This window comes from Desmodus rotundus, chromosome 4, assembly GCF_022682495.2.
Source record: "Desmodus rotundus isolate HL8 chromosome 4, HLdesRot8A.1, whole genome shotgun sequence".
Lineage (NCBI taxonomy): Eukaryota > Metazoa > Chordata > Mammalia > Chiroptera > Phyllostomidae > Desmodus > Desmodus rotundus.
In genome coordinates, this window is record NC_071390.1 from 92,246,879 (window position 1) to 92,266,329 (window position 19,451).

General features: G+C 34.5%; 1 protein-coding gene across 1 annotated transcript in view; it reads right to left on the reverse strand.

The window, feature by feature from the left end:
- Positions 1 to 564: 564 nt before the first annotated feature.
- The window catches only part of STPG2 (sperm tail PG-rich repeat containing 2), a 141,812-nt gene continuing 122,925 nt past the window's right edge, over positions 565 to 19,451 (reverse strand). Inside the window, 2 exon segments of the mRNA XM_053922906.1 lie at positions 565 to 638; positions 4,942 to 5,055. Coding sequence (XP_053778881.1) covers positions 5,011 to 5,055 — 45 coding nt within the window. The 3' untranslated portion in view covers positions 565 to 638; positions 4,942 to 5,010.

Sequence of the window (19,451 nt, forward strand, 5' to 3'; positions counted from 1 at the left end):
TCTTACAATCATGTGCAAGGAGTTCAACGTTTCCCTCCTTGGTTCATTTATCCCAGAATTCCCAGTTAACTGCTCCACTCAAAATCTGAACCATAGTCTGCAGCTGCCAGCTAATATAAAGTCATGTTCAACACCCTCGATCAATGCCTACATAGTTTACATGTCTGAATTGGAGTCTCCCTTGATCTAAATGTATGCCAGTTCAGGAAACTTGAGCAAATTGTCTGTTCAGAAGCCTGGGTCTCCACAAAAACAGTTAGCCTGGGCTAGCAAACAAAAGCAGCTCACAGAAAGAGTAGGAAGTGGATCTCTAAAATTGGTATTTAAAAAAAAGAAAGAAAAAAGTATTGAAGTTCAGTGGCCAAGAAAAAATGCCCAAAATTAGCAAGAATATTTTGTCATTTGTACTCAAATTTGTTCTCCAGACATCCTGTGAATTTTTTAAATAAATGTGACCAAATGTTAAATAAGGAATCACGCCACTCAAACATAAGATAATATGATATTTATTTCAAAAATCAAATAGATATTGGGATCAAGATGTACTCAAAAGAAAATGCAGTTGTGATTACAGTGAAGCAATTGAAACCAAGTCTGATGATGCGCACCCAGTAGTAAACGAGACATGCCATACCATCCTGCCAGTAAAACATAAAAGAAGGGTTTGTAAATAAAATACAGCCTTTAAAGTACCAAATCTACATGTGAAATATTCTAAAGAAAATTAAAAGACTATCTTTACCTGTAACATAAAAAGAAACATTTTATAACTCTAACCTAAAATGACACAATCTTTCAAGAGATATAGTCAGCTTTACGACAAAGTCACTCCATCCTAGTGGAAAGATCTTTACACATGCATGTTTAATTCTGTATATACTCCATTAACTAAGCATATGAAAAAGGACTATCTTTATAAAACTATAATTATATCATCTTAATATGGCTTCCTATATCTCACTGCAGTATCTTGCACCATTCACTTTTTTCCAATTTTCCTAACAAATTTAACTTACTAGTTGTTAGAGTTTTATAGGAACTCGGTATTAATGTCTTTCATACTACTTTCCCTCCTAACTCTTTCTAATAAAATCTCCTCTCCTTGTGTATCGAGGTTGACTTTAGTCAAATGTAACAGAAAAAGAAACACAAATGGACTTAAATATTAAAGAAAATCATGGCCTTGTATTACTGAAAAATCAAGAACAGTGGCTCTCAACCCTGTCTTCACATTTGAATCTGTTGTGTAGGTTTTGAAAAAATGTCCTTAACCAAATTCCAATGGCCCCTCCCCAGAGATGATGCTTTCAGTGGTCGTGGGTACCACAAATATTTTTTTTTAACTTCCAATGTACACACAGGGTTAAATACCACTGCTCTAGAAGGAAGGGCTACAGATGTGACTTAAATAGGATATCAATTCTATTTCTCTCTGATTCTCTAAGCCCTTTTCTCTTCCATGTGTCTACTTCTGCAGGCAGGCTTTCTTCACAATAGAATAAAGACAGCAGCCTTATACCCATCCATAATACAATCTAAAAGAAGAGAAAGCTTCTTTTTCTTCAACCATAGACACAATCTTAGGCATTCTCTGGGCCAGCATAGTTCCCATTCCCACCTGAACTGATCGCTGTTATAAGAGAGATACAATTATGCAAATTATCATAACCTAAATCAGGCAACATAAAAGTAATATAAAATTTTATGGCTGGAACTAATGAAACTTGTAACATTCTAATGAAACACAAGTGTCAACTAACCCTTAAGAATGCCCACATAACTCAGAGCACACTTGGAAAACAGAGAAAAGTGAGAAGTAAAGGTGTCGAAAGTAAACAAGGACAGAGGCTGCAGATGTTTGCCTTCAGAAAGCATTATAACTAGGTAGGGATTATGGAAAAAAATTTAAAAAACTTGTAGGTGATATGACTATAAAATCAAAGCCACTAATCTGTTCTGAAGTTATAGTATATGATCATTGAACATAAATGCACCTACAAATTTATATGTATTCCTATGTGAAAATTATTAATTTAATAGAGTTGAATTGTAAGGCATCTTTAGTAACGCATTCCTCACAACAAATGAGAGAGTCCTTTATTTTATAGCCATTAAAAAAATAATAGTCAAACTGTTTTATGTCACAAAATATTTATACGTCAGTCTTGTTGAAGAAAACAAGATATACAAAAGGTATTTTCACTATTATTACAATGAAAGAAAAATTCACCAGAACATTAACAGTTGCTACTATTAGTTTGTAGATTTTGTAAACTTTTGTCCTTTCTACTGTATCTTCAAAAATTTCATCAATGACATATTTATCTTATAATAAAAACATTTCAACAGACCAGTAAGTTGTTTCAACTATAGAATCATTAAAATTACCAAAGGAAATAAAAACTTTTAAAAAATCCTTTACTTCATTCTAAAACTTACAATTCTAGATTTTTCTTTTCTAAGATTGAATGTTTAAGTATGAAACCTTTATGAGTGTTGTTTGTGTAAGTGCCGTGGGTATGGCATTCTGATGTTTATAATAGATGCAAAGTACCAACACTGGAATGTTGGCATATACGTAAACTTGCACAGCAGCAGAGGAAACCACCATTTATCCCTTACTTAAAATCTCCATGGCAAGGCACTTAGTTTTTCATGAGACTGTCTACTCGGTAATTTAAATTCTTTAATTATTAAATTGCAAACAACTGGAGTGCAATGATGGCATTATATATTTACCAAATGCAGAAAAATGGACATTTTAAAGTTTAGGAAAGATATGGGACAGGAAAAAAATGGTGAGCAAAGGCTAGCACTCATTATAATTGAATTGCTTTTTTACACTTTTAAAAATTCAATCATTTGTGGAATGGGAAATGGGAGAGGAGGAGAGAATTGTTTCTAAAGGATAGATTCAAGAGTTGAAAATAATCATCAGACTTTCTCATTTTGTTTTGATTTTACAAAAATAGGTCTACTTAAAAGAAAAATAAATAAGTTTGCATTGCAAGTTCAAGATTTTTAAATGATTGTCCTTGTGTTAAGCAAGCAGTTATAGAACAAGCAGATAAAACTTAATTTAAAAATGTGGAAGATGTCAATAGCACAATTAGCAAATTTGAGATGGTTGACATATTTATAATGCCGTACCCACAAATGCAGAATGACCATTCTTTTCAAGTCTACATGGAAGATTTACTGAAATATGCCAGATGATAGTCTATAACACAAGTCTCAGTAATTTTTTTCAGTACTTAAATTATATAAATTATATTTTGACCACAGTAAAATAAGCAAGGAATCTGGAAACATACATTAAATAGTAAATCCATATGTGTGGAAGTCAAGCAATACAATTGTAATAATCCATGGGGTCGAAGAACAAATTACAATCAAAATTATAAAATATTTTATAGTAAGTGCTAATGAAAATATGATTTGTCAAAATGTGTGGAATGCAGCTAATATAGGGCTTACAGGGAAATTTATGGAGGAAAAGAATAGCCAAAATAAAATATCTAAGTATCTAACTAAGAATCTAGAAAACATCAGCAAATTAAACCTCAAAAATGTAAAAAAATAAAATAAAGACAACAAGAACAATAAACATAGAAAAGAAAATCAACAAATCCACAAAATAATTATTTGTAAAGATCAATTAAAATTGATACAATATCTAATAAGAGTGACCAACAAAAAAAGAAAATCACATGAGTTACCATTGTAAGGAATGAAAAAGCAGACATCAACTATGCATCTTAGCAATATTTAGAAATAGCAGAGGCTATATGAACAATTTCATGCAAATATATTTGAAAGCTATATAAAATGAAAAAAAAACTGGGACAAGAAAATATACTAAAATAGTCCCTTAATATAATAAAGGAATTTAATTTGTTGTTAAAACCTATCTCAGCCCTGGCTTGTGTGGCTGGGTTGATTGAATGATGGCCTGTGAACCAAAGGGTCCCCCAGTTTGATTCCCGGTCAGGTCACATGCCTGGGTTGCGGGCCAGGTCCCCAGTAGGAGGCACATGAGAAGCAACCACACATTGATGTCTCTCTCCCTCTCTTTTTCCTTCCCTTCCCCCCTCTCTAAAAATAAGTAAATAAAATCTTCAAAAAAATAAATACATAGAAAATATCTTTAAAAATCTAGCTTCAGTTTCACCAGTTAATTAAAGAGACATTTAAGAAAAATCACAAATCATACATAAATTTTTCCAGGAAAAAAAACAACATATCAAATTAATTTATGAGGTAACCATGACCATGATATCAAGGACTGAAAATAAAATTGCTGAAAATAAAAATAAAGATGAATTTATCTCATGAACACAGAAACAAAGTCTTAAATAAAAATATTAGCAAATAAGGTGTAGTAGCATAAGAAAGGACACTACATCAAGAACACATGCTGATGTTATTCATTATATGCAAAAAACATTAAGAAATCCATCAATGTAATTTACTACATAAAGAGAATAAAGAAGAAAAGTCATGAATATCCCAATAGAAGTAAAAATATTAATATTTAATACATATTCCCAATATCAACTCTTAACAAACTATAATTATTTAAATAAAAATTACTTTAATTACTGTTCATATTATACAATATAGTATAATATTAATATGTTCCCCCAGAATCAAAATAAAGAGGTTAATTCTCACCACTTTTATTTAACATTCTCCTCTGTCCAGTACCACTACCCTAAAACATCATCATCATCATCACAAAATGCATAGGGATTACAAAGTCATTTTTCATAAATTATATAGTTTTATATGTAAACTATGTGAAGTAAACTACATATAAACTATTAGAATGAATAAATAAGTTTGGCAAGATCACTGGACATAGGGTCAATATGCATAATGCACTTCTAAATACTAGAGCAAACAATTGGAAAGTAAAATTTTTTAAAGAGATACTTGTACCTTAGCACTGGAGTTGTAGCTCTAGTTAAGACGGAGTAAACACAATCCACCTTGTCAATCTTACTGAATTCACCAAAAACCACAGACATAATACGTAAACCAGGAACCTAAAAACTGAAAATTAAATAAGGAGCTTTAGGTTCCAGACAAAATGAAATAAGCACATTTTACCCTAATTCTGAAAATTATGTACAGCTAAAACTTTGAATCAAATATAGTTATCAGACAACCCTGAAAAATAGAGAAAATAAAGTGGACCATCTAAGAATTTCAGGACTCAAGGGAAGACCTGGCAATTAATTCCTAAGATTTTTGGGGGGGGTCCTATATGTCCTAGTTCATACACAAGAGTAACCCACACCCTGGAAATGCCAACTGACACAGAAAATAAAAAATGCCTCAAGAAAAGTCTGTTTTCATTCCCACCAACAATGCACTAGGGTCCCCTGTCCTCCACATCCTTGCCAGTGCTTGTTGTTTGCTGATTTGTTGATGACACTGTGGAAAACAGTATGCAATTTCCTCAAAAAACTAAAAATGGAACTACCTTTGGATCTAGCAATTCCACTGCGAGAATATACCCTAAGAATCCCAAAACATCAATTCAAAACAAATTATTCACCCCTATGTTCATAGCAGCACTATTCACAATAGTCAAGTGCTGGATACAGCCTAAATTCCCATCAGTAGATTAGTGGATCAAAACACCATGGTACATTTACACAATGGAATACTGCACAGCAGAAAGAAAGAAGGAGCTCCTACCCTTCGCGACAGCATGGATAGAGCTGGAGAGTATTATACTAAGAGAAATAAGCCAAGCAGTGAAAGACAAATACCTATGATCTCACCTATAAGAGGAATCTAATGAACAAAATGAGCTAATGAGCAAAATAGAACCAGAGACATGGAATCACAGAACAGACCGACAGCAGTTAAGAGAGGAAGAGGCAAGTGGTGACTGTGTGAAAGAGGGTGAAGGGATTAGTCAAAGAACATATGAAGGATTCGTGGACATGGACAAAGGTAGGGGGATTGACTATGGAAGTGAGGAACAGGCTGGATGGAGGGGGGTTAAGGGGGCAAAATTGAGACAATTGTAACAGCATAAACAATAATTTTTTTTAAGAAAGAAAAAAAATGTCTGTTTTATCTAGCCAAAGAACCAGGAAGAAGAAATCATTATAGGACCTTTAACTACACTCTCCTCAGCAGAAACACCACCAATCAATCTGTACTCTGCGGGTCCTTCCCATTCCTGCCCCTACTCCAGGTGCTGTGGAGACTGTAGGGCAGAACCCTGTTGATCATCTAAGGGAAACTTCTACTCCCCACCTGGTGCAGCAGAACCTAGAGGGCAGGGCCACGTCATCCAACCCCACTCTGTACTCAGCAAACGACAACCAAAAGGCAGCACCTGCTTAATCTCCAGGCTAGAGAGTGGCAAGAGAATGGTAGGTTACAGAAAGTGAACTGAAGAAAGGGATTGCTTAAATCTGTGTATGAGTTCGCCCCCCAAGCAGAACGGGTGAAAACAAAATCAACAGAGCAAAAGCTCTGAGAACTGAAATATGTGGGATACGGTCCAGGTTTCAAATTGGCTGCTGAATAGCACAAAAACAGAATAGAACAGAGTGAATGTGCAAAGATGTTCAAATACTAAATTGACATTTGAACCAAAGCCCACAAAAGTGGTCCAGGATGTGTGCTCTAAACCCAAATAAGGTGACTGTCCGTTGACTTTCTATTTAAGACTAAAGACTGTTGACTTTATGACTAGAAGATTTAAACAGGGGCCTGAATTTCATAACATGATACTGAAAATGTCTGGGACATAATCCAAAATTACCCATCATATGCAGGAAAAGATATGAAAAGATATGAAAGGGTATGAATATTACACTTTTCAAAGTCTTTTACATGTTTCAAATGAGAAGGGGTAATCAGTAGATGACAACACCAAAATGGACCAGATCCTTGAATTATCTGATAAGGATTTTAAAACAGACATCCTACAAAAGAACCAACAGCAGTGATAACATTCTTAAAATAAATGGACAATTAGAAACTCTTAGCAAGAATCTAGAATATTAAAAAACCTGAGACTTTCAGAATGAAAAATACAATGAAAAAGTTTTAAAACTGCACTGGATAAGCTAAATGGCATAATAAAGATGACAAAGAAAAGAATCATCAAACTTAAAGATCAAAGAAAGTACAAATCAGAACAGAGAGAAAATAGATTTTTGTGTTTGTGTGTATGAACTATTTTCATCTTCCCTCTTCTCCTACTCCTTTTTATTTGTAAAAGTTTTATAACATATTAACAACATATGATTTAGTATTTAGGTAACAATTAAAAACTAAATAATTTTAACCGTATTTAGATAACAAAATTTTTAAGTGGCCTATGACTAAGTTTTCCCAGAGATGGAGACAATCGCTATTGAAAACTTGTGTCTCATGTTGCAGAACAAAAAACCTTTTGTCATACAAAGGTTAGTTGAATGAGGCAGTTGGAATACAATGTGGAAGTTCAACTCTTAGTAGAAAGATGCATATGCGTACTAAGTAGTCAAAGGGGCGATAGGCACCAGATTTTAAGCTATTGTCCCAACCTCAAATCTGGGAATCTGCAATCCATATTTGTGCTTTGTCAGATGCTCTCTATTGGGCTCGGCCAACAAGAGGTGCCAAAGGGGATATGTGCGAAGCTGGTAGAAAAATGGATTTCTTCCTGTGGATCTGCTTCTTCATCGGAGAAGCCACATTTCCTTACCACAGTAGCAACTGAACCTAGCTGCAATTTTTCCAACATGCTTCTGCTTTAGTTTTTTACTCTGTACCCTCTCAAACTTTACAATATGAGACCTCTTCCCATTATCTCACTTCTTTATACTTCTCACATCTCTGATCTTCTTTCTTTTTTTTAATTACTTTATTGTTGTTCAGTGATCTTTTTTTCTTCTCTATCTTTCACCAATGTCATTTTAAATTATATGAATTTGTAAGAGTTTCCCATATGTGTTCCCTGTGTATTTACAATGATGCTACTAATATAATGTTACTTAGTAACTTTTTTAAATTTATGTGATGGAAAAATGTCTTTTCCCCTAGACATTTGTAATAATACAATAGAACTACTGTTTATCCTTTTAAAATGCAAACAGAAAGACCATTTTTATATACTTTTGTATAATAATGATGACCAGATACTCAAAAGTGTAATATTCTAAATTGCTCACATTATGTGTGTTAACCATCTCAGTGAGAGCAGATTTCTGTAAATGAATCCAGCATATCAGCCTGCCTCAGTGGGGGTGATTTTGAAAATAGATATGAATTCTTAAACATGTAAATACACTGAAACAAGGTTTACTCCTCATGCATATGTGCGTCTGAGTAAGATAATTAGACATTTGAAGTCAATATCTAAATGTCATGTTTCATTAGTCACAAACTTAGACTAAAGGGGCTTTAATGGTGTCAAGGCCGTCATTAGACCACACGTAGGAAAGCATATGCAGTCGTGTTAGCATCAAAGGCTTAAATGACGGAGCTAAGATCCTCACTAACCATCTCCACATCGCTTTAAAGGTTATTTTCCCTCTTTTACTCTCCACACAAGCTACAAAACAATGACAGGTGATGTAAAATTTAAGAATCAGATTGGGATGGATGCCACAAATGTAGCATAATTTAAATCTCAAAGATTATGTAGAATATGAGGCATTTTGCTGTTGTTCATTTTATTTTATTTTCAGTTAATGGCTTATTTTTTAAATAAACTTTATTTTTTATTATATTAAATTTAATGGGTTGGCATTGGTTAATAAGATTACATAGGTTTCAACTGTGTATTTCTATGCTACATGTTCTGTATAATGCATTGCGTACCCACCACCCAGAGTCATAACATGACACCTTCAAAGAAAGGACAAACTTCATTCTCAAAAGACATGAAAGTATACAAATTTTTATCAACCAAAGAGCAAAAATAAAATTATTTCTTTTTAAAGTTATTATTTGCTCCTGATACTTGTATAGGACGATCAAACATGGCATCTACACTGCAGAATCGCAGCCCTCTCAGCACGCGGAAGTCCTGACAGGCAAAACCACACACAGGCAAAAAGCGGGCTGCTGGGAGCTGACTCACGTGGCGTATCTCGCTCAGCGGTGGCCTTCAGTCTTCCTTCTCTGCTTAGATGAAGATTGAGGTTAAACAATGAAATGGAAAATGTATAGAGACTTTAAAATGGAACAGAAGCATAAGAAGTACGTAAATGCACTGTGACCAATTCACTCTCCAACGTGTCAGAAATCATTTGCCTAAAACCCTTTACTTACACTGATGGTCCCGCAGCAAGAAAATTCATTTTATTGTGCTATCCTCCCGCAAAGGTTATATGAATGGTAAGATATCAACAAGAAAATTAGCCAACCAATGAAATAAAACTATGCAGAAACCTAAGAACTGTGTATGAATATTCTGGTAAGAAATTATAAGGAAAGAAAGATTGAGGGTAACAGAATATAGTTCTTAGAATAACTTTGATTCTTATGGAGTAGTTCTGCTGAAATCCATTTCAAATGCATAGATTTTTTTTTTTTTTACTATATTCAGGCTCCCAAGGGTCTGTGTCACAGGGCCAAGTAATCTTTCCTTTGAGATCCTGAGACACTAGCATTTCACTCTTAACATGCATACGCTGCCCTTTGGAGTTTTAATTGTATTAATGAAACTTCTTTGAGAACACCCACTATGAGAGTCTTAGGGTTTGTTTCATTCCCGGGAGGCCTCTGAGTTTATTAAAAATAAATCAAAGTCAAAGTCATTTAGTTTGTCAAATGTCCTCAGGGTGAAAGTTAGCTTCAATTCCCTACTTGCCACTCTCAGCCCTTCCTTCATTTAGTCTTTGTTTAGCTTGTGTACTCCTTTCTAATTCTTAGAAGCATTCATGAATCTGTTTTGTTTATATCTGATCTACAATGGGTCACGAGTACTATTTTTATTTTTATTTTTATTTTTATTTTAAAAGAATATCTTTACATAATAAATAAAAATTAAATCATATTCAAGTCTAAAATAAGCAGTCAAAGTTGTCCTCCTTGATCTCTCCCTAGGTCCATTCCCAGAAATACAGTTGATCCATAAATAACGTGGGGGTTAGGGATGCTGACCCCTCCTCACAGCTGAAAAATCTGCATATAACTTTGATTCCCCAAAAACCCAGTTGTCTCTGGTAACTGCAGGGGATTGGTTCCAGGACCCTGCAGACACCCAAGCCCACCAACTCTCAAGTTCCCAGCAGAGAATGGCATAAATCAATGCATTCAGTTGGACCTCTATATCCATGGACTCCCAGCCAGGAATCAAAAACAGTGGTAGTTACTAAAAATAAGTCTGAATACGAGTGGGTCCATGCAATTCAAAGTGTTGTTGTCCAAAGGTCAACTGTAATTTCATGTAACGGTATTGGGGCTTTAGGGGGTTTTTGTATTTACCATTACAAATTTACCAGAAAGTCTTACACTGTGATTTCTTAATGTTTTGACATCTGTTGACTCTGGAGGATGAAATAAGAAATTTGAAACATGTTACTGCCTTGCAAACTTTCACCTCTTGGTTCTATTATTTTATTATTGAGATTAAGGTTTCTAATATTTATGTTTTTATATTATAATTAAGGCATCTGCAAATTGCATAGATGGATTTAACATCAATGAATAATATTAAAACAGGAATAGCATATCATGATTATTCCCCATTGAACGAACAAGTGTGGTCAAACACACAGAGAGGTGAAATTCTGTCACCAAACCCCTCACTCTTGAAGGATGTCTAAAGCGTAAGCAAAAAATGCTATATTTATTCATTTGTTTTCACTTTTCTTTACTTCATCTAGGAAATCCTCAGTTTCTATTCTTCTCTAGGTTTATGACACCTTTTTCTTGTTTCCCTTTTTTCCATTTTGCTAGAACATCTTCACCTATGTGGATGTAGAGGTATGGAATTTTCTGAGATCCTTCACGTCAGAAAATTACTTTCTTGATTTGTTTAAAGTTTTGGATAGAGGCAAAATTATTTTCTCTCAGAAACTTGAGAAGACATCATTCCATCATCCCACAGCTCTGATATATGAATGCTGTGGAGAAAGTGTTGGTGTCAGTTGTGTTCCTCATCCCTTTGTAGGGGACCCCATTACTTTTCTCCTTTTAAGCTTCCAGGGTATTTTCTTTATTTCCAATCTTCTGAAAATGCAAAAGAATGTAAAAACGTATGTCTTTTAAAGTTCATTCTCCTTGGCATTTTGTTGAGCTCTTCTAATTGAAGGTTTATGTCTTTATTCAGTTCAGGATACAATGTTTTTTAATCGAACACTCCCAACCTCTACGTCAGCATTCTGCTTCCGCAATGCCTGATAAACAGACGTTTGCTTGTGCTTAGCCTTCATTTATCATATTTTCAATCTCTTTGTCTTTTTATATTCAACTAATGCTTATGTTGTAAATTTTTATTTCATTCATTGGGAATTTGTAAAAGAAAGGGGGTTGTGCGTATGTGCTCTATATTTCATATAAAAAGAGAAGTCTGTGTTTTTAAATGTTTTTATGTAAAACTTTCATGTAAAATGTTGAAAATTAAACTATATGTTCTCTTTTAAAATGGCAGCATATCCATATATATAAGTTTTAAACAAGTAGGGAGTATTTATTCTAATATTTTTATTTTACTGAAAATTATAAAATTGATTCCATTATTGCATAAGTTTCACATCAGTTTGGATCTGAGATCAATAATTTGGTTTTTATTAGATATATTCCATATGCCCACATGCTCAAAGGTTATTTTCATTTGCAAGAGGGATTCAACAACCAAATATTCTGTGTGACTAAACTATTTTGCTTCTTGAGTAAGCAGAGTCTCACCCAATACTTTTAATTGCAAGTTTCATGCCAAAACAAACAAAGAAAAGAACACAATACCAAAAAGGAGTTCCATATCCAGCTAGAGAGAAAGTTAAAACAGAAAAGTATGAATTAGGAATAATTAGTAAAGCAACTCATCTCCCTTTAAAGCAAATCGTCACAATCTTTCTCACTGCAAACATGAACTGTAACATACACATATGTGTCCCTACTATGGGTGCCCGCAGGGGCTTGCATTGCGTTTTCCTAGTATCTATAACATTGTGATAGAAGGAACTATGAATGAATGCCACACATTCCCAAGCTTACAATTTAATTTAACTTATTAAATTACTAATAAATTACGTATGACATACTTCAAAATGGATTCTAAGGTGTGTGACTCACTTGGAAACATGATCCAACCCTAAAATTCCTCAAGAGGAAAAAATGACATATTAAAAAACACATTTGTTTAACAATTATGAGAATCTCTGACATGTCGAGAGAAGTGCCAGAAAATTTTACTCTTTTGAACTTATAGCTACAAAAAAAAAAACTTCACAGAACCTGATGCTAACTTTGACCCCATCTATTAGATTCTGTCCACTGATGTCTCAGAAAAAAATAAATAAATCCATTTCCAAATGGCTGTCATTAAATTAATCTAATTCCTACGATTTCCTATACATTCAAAGCTATATTAATTTAACTAGCATTGTATATGTGCTTTCTGTAAATTAGTTTCTCCTAATCTTGCACCAGTTATTTCACCATTGAAAACAGTTGAAATCAACTCTTGGCACTGTGCACTGGGTAGATTTTATTTCAGCAAGCTGCGCTACTTCTTTGGTTCATTAGCTACATTTTAAAACCTAGTTGATGATACTGTTTTGGTAATTTGTTATTATCTTACAATAATGGTATAATTTCTATAAAAATTCATTTTAACATTACCTATACACAGAAGCCTAACTTTTTAACTGTAATTTTCACTTTGATCTTTTAGTAAATTTAATCTGAATAAAAGTCATGTACTGATTTTTAAATTTCATTGGCTTTACTTATTTCAACTTACTCAGTCTTATCTATAAAAATGAATAATTACTTTTAAAAAATCATATCAAGACAGTTAAAAATGAAGATTAATGAGGATAAAAAATCACTGAAAAGTCTAAGGTTTCAAGATAGATTCAAATTGAAAGAGAAAAAATTACACTCATGAGTAAACTGAGCTGAACCTAAAGTAAACCTTCCACTTCATATATAACTCAAGTTCAGTTTCCCTAACTGTTCTAGGAATGAATGTTCTCTAACTCTACAGGAAATGTTCTATGTAGCATTTGTTCTATGTAGTATGTGGATGTTCTGTATAGTATGTAGATGTTCTGTGTAGTGTGTAGATAGATGTTCTATGCAGTGTGTAGATGCTCTATGTAGTATGTAGATGTTCTGTGTAGTGTGTAGATGCTCTATGTAGTATGTAGATGTTCTGTGCAGTGTGTAGATGCTCTGTGTAGTATGTAGATGTTCTGTGCAGTGTGTAGATGCTCTATGTAGTATGTAGATGTTCTGTGCAGTGTGTAGATGCTCTATGTAGTATGTAGATGTTCTGTGCAGTGTGTAGATGCTCTGTGTAGTACTTCCCCAGAACAATGTTGGACACCTGCTTCACTTCAAGAATTCTGAACTAAGAAAATTTGGAAGTACCAAACTAGCCAAAGATGTTACAGCAGGCTCCCAGGCATTGCTCTACAGATCCTAGTATAATGGTCTCCTCAATGATCACTAGATTACAAATACATTTGATTATAGAGAAGTCTTCTTATCATACTGGATAATGTAATAGTTCTTTCTGTTCTTGACAAGAAAGCAACACATTGATTAGTCAAGTTAGGTAATTCATCAGAAATTCCACCAACATGTGAATTTGAAAAACTAAGTTCAAAGAAGGGGTAAAAGGAGTATATCATTTACACTTATCAATTCAGGTGGCACTATAAGAAACATCTGCAATGAAACTCATCAGTATTGCCCTGTCTTTAGATAAGGACATATATTCATTAAAAAAGAAAAAAAATAAACGTGATATAAAAGTAAAAGACTTTAAGTTAGTGAGATATTAAAGTGGAAAAAGAGTTTATTATATGAACCTCTAAGAAAGTAAGCTAGATATTCATATAATACATTATTTAAACATATTAAGAGTTTATTATTATTATATTCTAATGTCAAATGCAGATATCAATTCTTTTTCTGTTTCATAGCCAATAGGTTGTAATCTCAATACTATATAAGATATTTGGATACTAATATAGTATTGTTTGTTAATTATTAATACATAAAATAAAATGTCATAGTAATAACTATGTAAGTTGATTAGGTAAAAATGCTCAATTAATAAATTTTCTAAGCAAAATGATCTCCACTGTCTTAAATACCACAATTCCTTAAATGGATTGAATATGTAAATTAATAGTTTAGAGGAAGCTGGTAATCAAAATTTAATTAGTAATTATACAACATAATCCTTGTAATATGATACTGTTTCCAATTTATCATACAATTTAGCTCTTTGTACTCATTTAATAATTTAAACTAAAACCGGCAGCAACAATCTTTGTGTATACAAAAGGGATGAGAATTTATTTTCCCTTTTTTACACACATCACTGTTTTTTTTCAGAATTTGATATTCATATTTAATACTTCAGAATTGAAACCTAGTAGAATAGATATCTTTTTCTTTGTTCATATTTTGATTAGTTTTAATCTACCAAAAAAATTCCATCCCTCACATACTATATCTTTGAAACTATGTGCCTCTCTTCCCTAAATGCTAAAATCAGTGCTTCTCCACTTTTTCCCTCATAATATATTATCATTTCTACCTCATCATTCAAAAGAAAATAGATATACCCTATCACTTTCAAAACAAGAAAAATAAGTCACTTAGAAATGTGAAAACCCTCAAATGTAGAGCATCTAAGCCAGCATTATTATTTTGCATGGTTTTATGTTATTGAAACTGAAACAATTTACTTTTATAATGATTTTATTATTATTATCATGTATGTGGTACTACAAATTATGACATAAAGAGGTTCAAAAGCATTTTGCAATTTTTACTGTTTAGGAGTAGAAAATAACAAGTGCAGAAAATGAATTACTCATTGGATGACTTCGACTTCAGAGGAAATGAATACTGAGCAAAAAAAAAACATTTTTACCAAAATAACTAAAAATAATAATACCCAGATAAAATATAACAAAATCCTACTTTAAAAGGCCCTACTGAATGGGGTAAAAATGGGGAAAACTGTAGCCGAACAGTAAAAAATACTGAAAACAAAGGCCTCCTGGAGTTGCGCAGGCTACCAACCCCCTGAGCTGTCACCATAGACAAAAAGGACGAAGGTTCTGAAGAGGACAACTATCAAGCTGCAGGTGCGTTGCCCTTGGGGGCACTTGCTGATAATAGACAACAGAGAAAGAGTTGGGGTTTAGAACTGGCAGAGGGCTGCTGTACGGAACTGAGAAACAAACTCACTGTGGTTTTGTGCACCAGAACAACACTGCAGATCTGAGAAGCCACAGAACACTGATCTGTTTCTCCATTAAGATGTTTTCAAGGGGGTGAGGGGCAAGATGATGCTAAAAATCTAAGCCAAAACTCTAAAACATAGTGGTATTAAAGATTAGAGTTTGGAACCCGACAGAGAGAGAGATCTTGAACACATCGTTTGAAATCCCCAGAAGACTACACTTAAAAAAGTGAACAAACCAAAAGTAAACTAAACCCTAGTAAATTTGTGATCACCACCATCCATCATGACTGGATTAAGCTGATCTCATCCGACTACTATCTGCATTGCAGAGAAAAGTATGAAATACCCTAACACCATTTAGAGTCTCTATCTTATAAATAGTATTTGGCATTCTGCTAAAAATGATGGGCCATGCCAAAAGACAGATGTGTGTGATCAAAAGTCAAGAGAAAAAAATAACATAAAATAACAACAGACTGATAGGTAATCCAGATACTGGAGTTAGCAGACAGGACTTTAAAATAATGTGACTAATGTGTTAAAGAAAACAAGGAAAAAATGAGAGAAAAAATTGGAAACATGAAGAATTCCTCCTAAGAAGCTAAATCTTTTTTTTGTCTTATTTTTTATTTTCTATGAATTTATCAGGGTGACATTGGTTAATATAATTACAGATGTTTCAGGTGTTCCATTTTATAATGATACATCATCTGTATATTGTTTCCTTCCATCACCATTATTTCCCCTTTGTGCCCTTCTGCCTCCTCCCACCCCTCCTTTCCCTGTGGTAATCACCAGACTGTCTAGGAGTTGGGAGTTTTTTGTTTTGTTTTTTAAACTAAATCCCTTCACCTTTTTCACCCAGTTCCTCAATCCTGTCCCCCAAGAGCTCTCAGTCTGTTCTCTGTATCTATGAGTCTGATTCTATTTTGTTAGTTTATTTTGTTCATTAAATTCCACATATGAGTCAAATGATATGGTATTTGTCTTTCTCTGACTGTCTTATTTCACTTTGCTTAATAATCTCCAGGTCCATCCATGATGTCACAAATGGTAAATTTTCTTCTTTTTTTACAGCCCAGTAGTATTTCATTGTGCAAATGTACCACAGCTCTTTTATCCACTCATCTATTGATGGGCACTTGGGCTCCTTCCAAACCTTAGCTATGGTAATTAATGCTGCAATGAACATAGAGGTGCATATATTCTCCCAAATTAGTGTTTTGGGTTTCTTCAAATATATTCCCAGTAGTGGAATCACTGGGTTATAAATTAGTTCCACTTTTAATTTTTTGAGGAAACTCAGTACTGTTTTCCGCAGTGGCTGCACAAGTCTGCATTCCCACCAACAGTGCACTAGGGTTCCCCTTTCTCCACATCCTCGCCAACACTCGTTGTTTGTTGATTTATTGATGACAACCATTCTGACAGATATGAGGTGTTATCTCACTGTGGTTTTAATTTGCATTTCTCTGATGATCAGTGATGTTGAACACTTTTTTATTTATCTATTGGCCATCTGTATGAACTCTCTGGAGAAGTGTCTGTTCAGATCCTTTGCCCATTTTTTAATTGGATTGTTTGTTTGTTTGTTTTGGTGTTGAGTTGTATAAGTTCTTTATAAATTTTGGATATTAACTCCTTATTAGATATCATTGGTGAATATATTCTCCCATTCAGTGGGTTGTCTTTTCAATTTGTTCATGGTTTCCTTTGCTGTGTAAAAACACTTTAGTCTGATGTGGTCCAATTTGTTTATTTTATTTCTTTGTATGTGAGTTGCATGAGGTACTCAGAGAGTCACCAGGTAGGGGCAAGTGGTGTTCACCAGATTGATACAGGTTCAACCTCGGTGCCAGTCCTGGGTCTGAGGCCACTCAGCAAATGTTCCAGGGAACACCAAGTCTAGCTGCCATGAGCGGGATACCCATAGACCTTTGTGGTAGGGTGGGGTCTCCAGCAGTCATCAGGGAGAGGCCAGCAGAGTTTATCAGTCCCAAACACAGCAAGTTTTGGCCATGTCAGGGGAGGGCTCTACACAGTTAGTCAAGTGAGGGAAAAATTGCCCCTGTCCTAGAGCCACACAAGTCTGTCCAAGTTTCTGCCAGGAACCCCAGCTCAGCAGGACAGGGCTGCTGGGATTCAGGAAGGTGAGGCTAGTGGATCTCCCATGAGGGGGAGTATTGGTCAGTTTTAGGGGAAGGTGGGGAAAGTCACCCCCACCTCAAAGCCACACAACTCATTCATTGATACCCCATGTCTTCCCAGACCTCTGCACCCTTGTCCAGGCATCTGACTCCTCAGCAGGTCTGAGCACCACTGGATAGGGTGGTAGGAAGTCCAGTGGGTGGAGCTATTGCTTTCCCCCTGGCTGATGCTTTAAGAAGGGGAGTGCTCTACCCAAGAAAAATGGTGCCTATAGTTCAGGAGAGTGACTCAGCACAGGGTTCCCAGCAGCTGTCCCCTCAGCTCTCTCTGAAGACCCACAAGCCCCAGTTTCTCCTCAGACAAATCTAGTCCACTCTGCCCTCCCTCTGCAGAGCCTAGGGTGAGTGGCTGTATGATTTTTGTGCATTGCCCTTTAAGAGGGTGCCTGTGTCTCTAACAGACCAATGTTTCTACCTAGTAGACAGAATCCCAGCTGATTTTCACAGCCAGATGTTATGTGGGTGTCTCTTCCAAAATTTGATGCTCTGGGCTGTGGAGCCCAGCTTGAACTTGAAACCCCTAGCTTTTCAGGGGAAAATTTTGAGGCTGAGATATCCCACTGGGAGTGGGGCCAGTCCATTTTGTGTCTGCCCTTCCCACCAGTGTTGATGTGGCTTCTTCTATAAATCCTTGGTTATAAGACTTATTGTTTCAGCTAGTCTTCAGTTAGCTATTCACGTTGATTGTTCTATATTTTCATTGCAAATCCAGTTTGTTCCTGGGAGGAGGTGAGTGTAGCTTCTACCAATTCTGCACCATCTTGGACCTCAAAATTTCTCTTTTAGATAGTTTGTTGTTAGTGTATAAAAACACTATTGGTTTTTTAATGTTGATTTTGTATCCCGAAACTTAACTGATCACCAACAATTCCAAATTTTGCAAGAATTCATGAAAATCTCGCTTTGTAAAATTTTAATAATTTTTTAAATAAAACAAACTTTTATCATTTCTATTGTCCTACTAGGTCTATGAACCTGAAGCATCTCTCAAAGATTAGCAGTAATCATTTTACAGCTGTTCTTTCATTACAATGAGATGTTCTGTAGCTATATCATGAATTTTTAATATAAAGCACTAGGGAACTCACTTCACTATCATAATACTAAAACTGGAACAACACAAAGATTAGTATCCTGCAAAAGGATACGATGTAAATTTGTAAAGCATTTCACTGTTTTAAAAAGTTTCTTTAAAAACACGAGGGTATTTTTACATTACCACAGTTAGTATTCTTTGGTTCAATTTCCTATAAACTATGTGTGTTTCATCCTTTCTGGGTTGAAAGCCATTTTCTCTGATAGAAAGAACAAATCCTATTCACCAATTCAATGACTGCACTATTCCTATACCATCTCCCCTACCCCTGCGATATTCTCATATCTCCTAAGCAATTTTTTGCCAAACCAAACTTACACAAGGTCATTTTAATATTCTGTAGTATTTTTTACAATAAGTTGCTCTTCTCCTTAAGCCTAATGGATAGTGGTTCCATGTCGCTCTACTGTCTTCATGTATTATATTATTATTTCCCGAGTGCCTACTGCAGGATAGACACCATATTTCTAATGTTCTGTACATGTCCTTTGATTATCTGACAACTATGTGCAGTCCTCCCCAGGGTTTAACTCCTATTTATATACTATCTATAGAATATCTCTTCTATCTATATTTTCTACCCTAATTTGTTGCTACTTTAAATTCACCATATGTACCTTCTTTTAAGTTTTCTTGAATTCTTTAGGAATAAAAAATAATAAATTTTAAATATATAAATGTGCATTAAAATGCCCTTTTGCAATTTGAGCTCTAAAAAGTTTAACATGTAGCAAAATTGCATAGTCAG